This window comes from Coregonus clupeaformis, chromosome 18, assembly GCF_020615455.1.
Source record: "Coregonus clupeaformis isolate EN_2021a chromosome 18, ASM2061545v1, whole genome shotgun sequence".
NCBI classification, from domain to species: Eukaryota; Metazoa; Chordata; class Actinopteri; order Salmoniformes; family Salmonidae; genus Coregonus; species Coregonus clupeaformis.
The window spans coordinates 32,635,416-32,644,876 of record NC_059209.1 but is presented as its reverse complement, the minus strand read 5'-3'; the positions used below and the strand labels follow the sequence as shown (position 1 = coordinate 32,644,876).

The window sequence follows — 9,461 nt, the reverse complement described above, 5'->3', positions numbered from 1 at the left end:
CACTTTTTTTGTAGTTGTTTTTTAAATTTTTATAAATATATTTTAAACTTTTTTGTTAAAAATAAATGCACTGTTGGTTAAGGGCTGTAAGTAAGCATTTCACTGTAATGTCTGCACCTGTTGTATTCGGCGCATGTGGCCAATACAATTTGATTTGATTTGATTTGATATCAGCTATGTTTTGTTTTTTTAAGGCAGTAAATGAGACTCCGCTGATAGCCAGGAGTAGCAGTGGACTGCTGTTGGGACTCTGCTGTTGAGACAGCTTGATGTAGGCCCTAACAGTTTGTGGGCACTGTTTGTCACTTTTATAGTGCAATTCATGTATTGTTTAGTGTTGTGTTGTGTTTTGTAGTGGCTTTGCTGGCATGCATCCCACTTATTTTTTTGCTTGTTTGCCCCACCAAGATTTACATGCTAAAATTGCCACTGGAATGTGATACAAATTGAGGTACGGTGTGCTTTAGGACCATGCGGACGCCTCCGAGCGACCGGGTAGGCTGTTTGGAGTGTCAAATTTTTTAAAATACCCCCCCCCCCCACTTCTAAAACCAAAGTTGCGCCCCTGCATTTTCATAGAGGTTCCCACAGGTTCCACCAAAGTCTTTCTTCTATTCTGTGCCAAAACATGCCTGACCATGAAATAGTGCCAGTTGTAGACCTATAGACTGCTCTCTCTCTCACACACACAGACACACACACACACACACACACACACACACACACACACAGAGAGAGAGAGAGAGAGATATAGGGGAAGGAGGAAGGAAGAGAGAGAGAGATGGTTTCGAAATATTGACTCTCCCAATGTTGCAATGCAAGACAAGAAATACCACAAATATTGACATACATGCAATTGCTAATCTACTCCCAAATCATATAAAAAATGCTATGATAGTGCATGCAATCAGCATTCTTTTAATTAGGCTACTTGATCCTTCTATCCAGGACATGGGCTCCAAGTCCGTTGGTTGGTTAGGTCCCGGACAGTTCCTCTTGGTTTGTAAAGCTTGGGTTGTGGCTACAAACATGGTTTTATCTATTAGGTGGGTCATAATGCATCATGTTTGGGAACCCACTGTGCTTAGGTACCCAAATGTGGTCAACAGCTTGAAATGAAGGAATGTAGAGTAGGCCTAATATGAAAATGCTTAACCACTAACAGTCTGTTTCTCTTCTCTGAATTCATATATCAATTCATATAACTAAAACCTTTAAATAATTATGATCCTGTATTATTCTAATACATATTCAAATACAGTATTATACAAAAACATCCTTCCCTTCATTTATACAAAAATATTATTTTCATTGAGTTGAGTCCATAGCAGGTTGGCAGTCTCAATACAACAAAGGGGGTAAGGATCTTCTGCCCTCCTTGGTTTCACCCAGTGAGCACAAGAAGTTGAAAGACATCTTTACAAAGTATTTTCAACCAAATGCTCATAGGACAGACTCATCAGATCATTAGGCCATCGTCAGACAGCAAAATGGCAAAGATGATGTACAATGAGTACATAACATCACATCCATATTTCAATTAAATCAAGTTCCAATCTTGGTATTAAAAAGTTAATGTCTCATCCCTCTACATGCCCTCCCCAGTCCCTAAGTTGAGTCTGTAGGATGATGAGGACATTGTTCTCTCAAAAAAACCCAGAGGATGTCTCTCCTCTCCAGAGGTTCTGATTTCATAACCATGACCACAGGTCCAGGGTCAGATATAGCTCAACCTCCTAATGGTTAAGGCTATGAAAAGGGGTAGGGTAGTCTGATCTTAGAACTGTGGTTATGGGGCAACCTCTACCTCAAGCGACTTGAGTCATTCAGTAGTTTCTGCCTCTGCAGATGCTCCTGGATCTCCTGTGTGAAGAACAGCTCCCCCAGGTGGCCGTGAGAGGCCTCGCTCATGGCCTTGGTCTGCATACACATCTTATACTTGTCTGGCGGCAGCTCATCCGCACACTGCTTCTCATGCCACAGGTGGAAGAGGCTACGGGAGGGAGAGCGAATCACCATCAGCTTGCTGTGCAGGTACTTTCTGTACAGGTGAACATCCTCCAAACCCCAGCCTTTGGTGTTCCGGTCAAACCCACCTGTGCAGATCAGAGATATAAATTGACAAAATCAATCAATCAATCAATCAATCAAATGAACAATCAGTCAGTCAGTCAATCAATGAAGAAACATATAATTTCATTACCTATGTTGATGAAATCAGACCTATACTGGCATGTCATGCCAAACCCAAAATCTCTCCAGAATCCAGTGTCCTTCCTTATCACCTGTTGCAGAAAGACACAAAGTAAAAGAATCATAAAAAAAACACAATGTAATGTATAATATATTTGTCCTATTTCCACACACAGGTGTGCCGGCAAGGGGGACTCACCAGTTGTTGTTGAATAGAAGGGAAGGGACTCTGGTTATTGTCGATAAGCGATGGATTGTACTGACTGAAGAGCACTGGGTAGAACACTTTCTTACCTAAAGTCAGAAAAACAAAGGCATGCATCTTCCATTAGAACTTCCACTTCCATTGGCAGACAGACACACTGACACACCGACAAATTGATAGATAGTTAGGACCTCCCGCTCCTCACCAGGCTCTGCATTGAGTCTGCAGGAAGTGAGAAAGTCTAGGGTGAAGTGGATGTCGACGTCGCAGAAGAAGAGCAGCACGTTGTGGCTCCGTCTCCAGGCCCGTGCGCCCACTTCTAAGCCCCGCCCACGAGAGAACTCCTCGTTCAGTTGGATCAGCGTGAAGTTCCGGAATTGGGTCTCCCTGAGGGAGGGAAAGTTTTGCTGAGGTAATCTAAATCAGTATTTAATGAGAAACGGTCATCATGCCAACTGAAGGTCATCAACCCTAAGGTCAAATCTAAACAAACACAGTTGTGGCTAGAAACATGGTTTCCTCATTTGAGTGGATCATAAGAAAATATGGACATTTGGAGTGATCAAATCTAAATATGTGTGGTTTAACTTAAATACACTTCCACATATTCACATACAATAAGCCCTGTCTGTGGTCAAACAACTGCTGCTCTTTTCATTCCCTTCCTGTTGGTTATCCTGTATCTGTATGGATCTGCTACAATCAGGAGATTATTCTAATTTCTCTCCTTACAGTCTCCTAGCAACAGAGAGGCTCTGCAGGACTCCCCTGGTTCCTAACGCTTGAAATGATGTGCTGATTAAAGAACATTAACAGTTACTGTATATCACACTGGAGTTATATCTACACTGTCTGCTATCCACCAACGACCGCAATGCAGCACAGACACATCCCCAATTAGGAATTCCAGAGGAAGAACAATGCATTCAATAGAAGGCAATATGCTGTTGTACTTACTGTACACCGTGGAGCTGAAACTTGAGATGAATATTTTCATACCTTTGAGCCCTATTTGATGGAGTAGGCTTGCTATAGTTATGAACTTGTTATTACTTGCAAACATTGTAAAGCTGAGAAGAGTTTATTACCTGGATGTCTGATCCATGATGGCTTTAACCTCGTCAATCTGGTCCCTGCCAAAGTAGACCACAGTGAGGTGGGTCTTCCCTTCCTGCTGGACGCACACCTTTCTGAAACAGCAAGATGGCGGTTATAGTCTCCCTAGACCAAAGGTGTCAAACTTATTCCACAGAGAGCCGAGTGTCTGTTGGTTTTCGCTCCACCCCGGTACTTGATTGATGAATTAAGGTCACTAATTAGTAAGGAACTCCCCTCACCTGGTTGTCTAGGTCTTAATTGAAAGGAAAAAACTAAAACCTGCAGACACTAGGCCCTCCGTGGAATGAGTTTGACACCCCTGCCCTAGACAGATGGGCTGTGTCCTACAATGTTACCAATGTTCCAGCATACATACATACTAGTGCTGTTGCCATAGGTCTGGGATTCCTGAGACTAGCTGTTATACATCGTCCTGCCACCAGCAGAAAATAAAATAAGTTTGGTAATACCTAGGTCTGCTCAACATGAGCAAAAATATGTTTACTAATGGTCATAAACACCTGACATTACAATTGTTGGTGCTGGGAGAAAAAACTCTGTACATACAACCTAAAGGGTTATTTTTACTTCCCAAACCGCCTGAGATTGCGGGCCATATCGTTTCTTTTTGTTCCTACCTGAAGTTGTTGATGAACTGTCTGAATGTGTCAGCCCTCCTGGACAGTGGGACTATGATATTGATGAGCATGTGGCGTGTGTCCACCCTCTCATTCTTCACCCTGACCACCGGGCCGAAAGGTCTGAAGAACACCAACTGTCGGAAGTCCTGCGGCCCCTCGCCCTTAAACATCAGCTCATACACTGTCCCCTTGTCACGCTCTGTACGGGTTAGCCCTGTTAGGGACGGATGGATGGACAGACAGACATACACAGACAGACGGACGGACGGACGGACAGAGAGAGAGAGAGAGAGAGAGAGAGAGAGAGAGAGAGAGAGAGACGGACGGACGGACGGACGGACGGACGGACGGACAGACAGACGGACGGACAGACAGACAGACAGACAGACAGACAGACAGACAGACAGACAGACAGACAGACAGACAGACAGACAGACAGACAGACAGACAGACAGACAGACAGACAGACAGACAGACAGACAGACAGACAGACATCAGCAAGTACAAATAATTTAATCAATCGCAAATTGTCTTCATGACCCTCTGGAGATCTGAGAGGATTTCATACTTGTAAACAATTTGACAATAGGAGGGCAAAGTACACTTGACTGGGCCCAACACGCTCACCCTCTATGAAGTCCAATGGTGAATAGGAGCGTCGGTGGCGCTCCCCGTGTCTCTGGGGTCCGTTGAGGACCTGCAGGGCTGTCTCCAGCGTGCCTGTCAGCTCGTCTCTCCGGTCCTTCCTCACAGGCCTCTCCTCTGGGTGACGGGTCAGCCCCATCTCGAGCTGGTACACCCTGGAAAACAACCATCCTGAGTAGCACTGCATTTATACTGTACCTCAATATGGTTATGTGTAGGGTCAAGAGGTTTTCATGGCCAGGTAATGTGGACAGTGTAAAGCTCAGGGGTCTAATTTTAAGGCCTTTTAAATAAATAAGGTCAAAGGTCACTTGACTGACCTGTGCAGGGTGAAGCTTTCGAAGGGAATCACGGCGTACTCGCTGGGCAACTTCTCACTAGACTGGACCTCAGCCCGGCTCAACTGGGCCTTGAAGAACTCCTGCCGGAAGAGTTGGCATACTGATTGATAAAGATGCACACACACACACGCATGCACACACGCACACACTCACTCACGCACACACACAGACACATACACACACATATACATACACACACACACACACACACACACACACTCACCTGGAGGTCGGTGTGTGTCTGGGGCCTACGCAGGTCCTCCAGCCCCATAGGTAGAACCCCTTTGGCCCTGGCCTTTTCCAGAGACTCCTGCAGCTGCTGGGTCCTCATCTGGAGAGCCTCTTTGAGCTGGGCTATCTGCTTACTGAGACTGTTAATATAGTGTCTGTGTGTGTCCTCGCTCTCCTGCAGTAGCGCCAGGTAACCCTCTTTACTGGTGGCTCCTCCAGCCCAAACCAGGGCCTGTTGATGGCTGTGGCTTCTGGGGGGTTTGCAGGCCAGCAGGTAGAGGAGAGATAGGCAGCAGCACACCACCAGCACTATGACCCCAACACGGGCCACCAGAGCTAACAGCCACCTCCGGAGCATTGTGGATCCAGAGCACATTAGAGTTTACACAGCATATCTCTGGAGCATGGTAGGGGCTTTCAGCTAATAGAGGTCATCCTTCACTGTCCACACTCAGCTCGCTGTTGATCACCGACATCATCTGTCAAGTCCCCCATGACAGAATGGTCATAATGTCCCACGACACTAATTCCACTGTTAGATGAAGTCCGTCACAGCATATTCATGCCATATTAAAGGTTAAAGGTCATTCTTCCTTGCCTGAAATGGAAAACAAATATATTACGTTTCTAATAGTAACATCCAGCTTTAACCTCTATGGGATCGGTGTCCCGTATACGGGACGGTTGAGCTAACGTGCGCTAATGTGATTAGCATGACTGTTGTAAGTAACATCAAACTTTCCAGGACATAGACATGTCTTATATGGGCAGAAAGCTTAAATTCATGTTAATCTAACTGCACTGTCCAATTTACAGTAGCTATTACAGTGAAAAATACCATGCTATTGTTTGAGGAGAGTGCACAACAACAGAAAACTTATCACGGCAACTGGTTTGATACATTCACCTCTGAAGATAAATAATGTACACTACCATTCAAAAGTTTGGGGTCACTTAGAAATGTTCTTGTTGTCATCAAATTGATCAGAAATACATTGTAGACATTGTTAATGTTGTAAATGGCTATTGTAGCTGGAAATGCTGATTTTTTATGGAATATCTACATAGGCGTACAGAGGCCCATTATCAGCAACCATCAGTCCTGTGTTCCAATGGCACGTTGTGTTTGCTAATCCAAGTTTATCATTTTAAAAGGCTAATTGATCATTAGAAAACCCTTTTGCAATTATGTTAGCACAGGTGAAACTGTTGGGCTGATTAAAGAAGCAATAAAACTGGCCTTATTGAGACTAGTTGAGTATCTGGAGCGTCAGCAATTGTGGGTTCGATTACAGGCTCAAAATGGCCAGAAACAAATAACTTTCTTCTGAAACTAGTCAGTCTATTCTTGTTCTGAGAAATGAATGATATTACATGCGAGAAATTGCCAAGAAACTGAAGATCTCGTACAATGCTGTGTACTACTCCCTTCACAGAACAGCGCAAACTGTCTCTAACCAGAATAGAAAGAGGAGTGGGAGGCCCCGGTGCACAACTGAGCAAGAGGACAAATACATTAGAGTGTCTAGTTTGAGAAACAGATGCCTCACAGGTCCTCAACTGGCAGCTTCATTAAATAGTACCCGCAAAACACCAGTCTCAACATCAACAGTGAAGAGGCGACTCTGGGATGCTGACCTTCTAGGCAGAGTTGCAAAGAAAAAGCCATATCTCAGACTGGCCAATAATAAGAAAAGATTAAGATGGGCAGTCTGAGATATGGCTTTTTCTTTGCAACTCTGCCTAGAAGGTCAGCATCCCGGAGTCGCCTCTTCGCCTCTTCACTGTTGACATTGAGACTGGTGATTTGCGGGTACTATTTAATGAAGCTGCCAGTTGAGGACCTGTGAGGCGCCTGTTTTTCAAACAGTTTTTTTTTGGCCAAACATTTTTAGTAAAAAGAAGACTGTAAAATCATCCGGAAATCAAATAAAAATGAGTATCATTTAGGAAATCTGATCCCAAGTATTCCCACAAATTAAAAAGAGACAGATGTGATCGTGTCGCACTCGTGTGTGTGTGTTTGTGTGTGTGTTTGTGTGTGTGTGTGTGTGTGTGTGTGTGTCAGGCTGTACTAATAGAAGACATACAGAGAAACACCTGAACTTACATACTCTTGTAGAAGCACAGCGCTGTAGAAGAAAATGCCGGACACAAACCTCTCTCTGTATCTGTGTGTTTGTGTGTGTGGGTGTGTTTTGTTAGTCAACGTTTACTCACAGCACAGTTAGCCCTTTATAGGCCAGGTAGAGGTTGAACTCATGAAAGAGCTGCTTATGTTTCCAGGTCCATTCGAACTGTCAGAAAGGATACAGACAGCCTACAGTACACACCTGTGTGTGTGTGTGTGTGTGTGCATGTCTCAGAAAGGATACAGACAGCCTACAGATGTAGGATCTTAATTTGATCACCCTGTTACAGGATATATTTAAAAAGTGTATTGAATTTGAGGTTTAAAAGGGCTTCTGAAGTATGTAATATAATTAATGGACTTGATTTTCCCTTACAAAAGATATATCAACCCCTACAAAAATGTCCATTAATTATAATACACATAATAATTCACATTTCCTGTTGCTGCAGGATTATTTTCCTGCTGTAGCAAACTGACTCAAACTAAGTCCCTAGATCCAATCCACAGTATAGGATATTATACTACCTGCTAATATGTATGTGTGTGTGTGTGTGTGTGTGTCTGTTTTTGTCAGAAGTCTGTAAAAACGCTATGCTCTTCTTACGCTGATACTCTGCAGTGCTAGAAATCTCGTCGAGCTGAGCTTTGCATTGAAACATTGAGCCATCATTATAACAAATTCTAAATGAAGTGACATGGACTTTGGTCATGTTGCAGGACAGCTATCAGAGAGTTGAAAATACATAATTTGAATGAAGATACACATCTTTATCTGATGAAGGGATCTTCACTGAAATACTATATCTACGCACGTATAAGTAAAATGATATAGATTCATATTTAACTAACATATCTCTGTCTCTGATTCACAGTTTGACATTAAGTTTCTGATTTTACTCAGAAAAACAGACAAACAAGTCTACAATCCACAAACCCTCAATAACTAAACACTTCTCATTCAATATAAAACAATGTATACTTTACTCACCAACTGCTCTCCAGCTCCCGGCACGCAACATAGCAGAGATACGACAGATCCAAAATGATTTAATAATCGCCATGCATCTCTTTTAAGAGTTAGCTAACTTATTGCACAGAGCTCTGAGCTGCCTTCATATTAACCCACGACAGAGCTCTCTCTCTCTCTTTTCTCTCTCTCTCTCTCTCGCTCTTTTCTCTCTCTCTTCTCTCTCGCTCTCTCGACTCTTTTCTCTCTCTCTCGCTCTCTCTCTTTTCTCTCTCTCTCTCGCTCTCTCTCTCTCTCTCTCTCTCTCTCTCGCTCTTTTCTCTCTCTCTCTCTCGCTCTCTCTCGCTCTTTTCTCTCTCTCTCTCTCTCTCTCTCTCTCTCTCTCTCTCTCTCCTTCTCTCTCTCTCTCTCTCTCTCTCTCTCTCTCTCTCTCTCTCTCTCTCTCTCTCTCTCTCTCTCTCTCTCTCTCTCTCTCTCTCTCTCTCTCTCTCTCTCTCTCTCTCTCTCTCTCTCTCTCTCTCTCTCTCTCTCTCTCTCTCTCTCTCCTTTTCTTCTGTCTCTCTCTCTCATTAGGACCCCTGAGAGAAAGAGAGAAAGAGAGAGAGAAAAAGAGAGAGAGAGGGGGGGGGGACACACAGAGAGAGCTGAAATGGCCCTGTTTGGCTGAGCTCACTGCTACTGAGTGCACTCTCTGTCTCAGCCTTCCTCTACCATCCCCCCCTCCCCATCAGACCAGACAAGCGGGCTGTCATGTGCCTTTTACTGAGGAGTGGCTTCCGTCTGGCCACTCTACCATAAAGGCCTGATTGCTGGAGTGCTGCAGAGATGGTTGTCCTTCTGGAAGGTTCTCCCATCCCCACAGAGGAACTCTGGAGCTCTGTCAGAGTGACCATCGGGTTCTTGGTCACCTCCCTGACCAATAATTTTTTGGTACCCTTCCCCAGATCTGTGCCTCGACACAAAAGTTGTCTCGCAGTTCTACGGACAATTCCTTCGACCTCATGGC

General features: G+C 44.1%; 1 protein-coding gene across 1 annotated transcript; it reads right to left on the bottom strand.

The window, feature by feature from the left end:
• Positions 1–569: 569 nt before the first annotated feature.
• On the bottom strand, positions 570–8,613 carry LOC121581872 (chondroitin sulfate N-acetylgalactosaminyltransferase 1-like). The gene is made up of 10 exons (XM_041897256.2): positions 8,477–8,613; positions 5,347–5,952; positions 5,103–5,203; positions 4,765–4,937; positions 4,135–4,351; positions 3,487–3,588; positions 2,604–2,785; positions 2,393–2,487; positions 2,204–2,285; positions 570–2,096 (listed from the first exon to the last, which is right to left on the bottom strand). Exons 2-10 carry the CDS (start codon positions 5,728–5,730, stop codon positions 1,804–1,806), a joined length of 1,629 nt encoding a protein of 542 aa, XP_041753190.1. The 5' UTR covers positions 5,731–5,952; positions 8,477–8,613; the 3' UTR covers positions 570–1,803.
• Between the last annotated feature and the right edge of the window lie 848 nt (positions 8,614–9,461).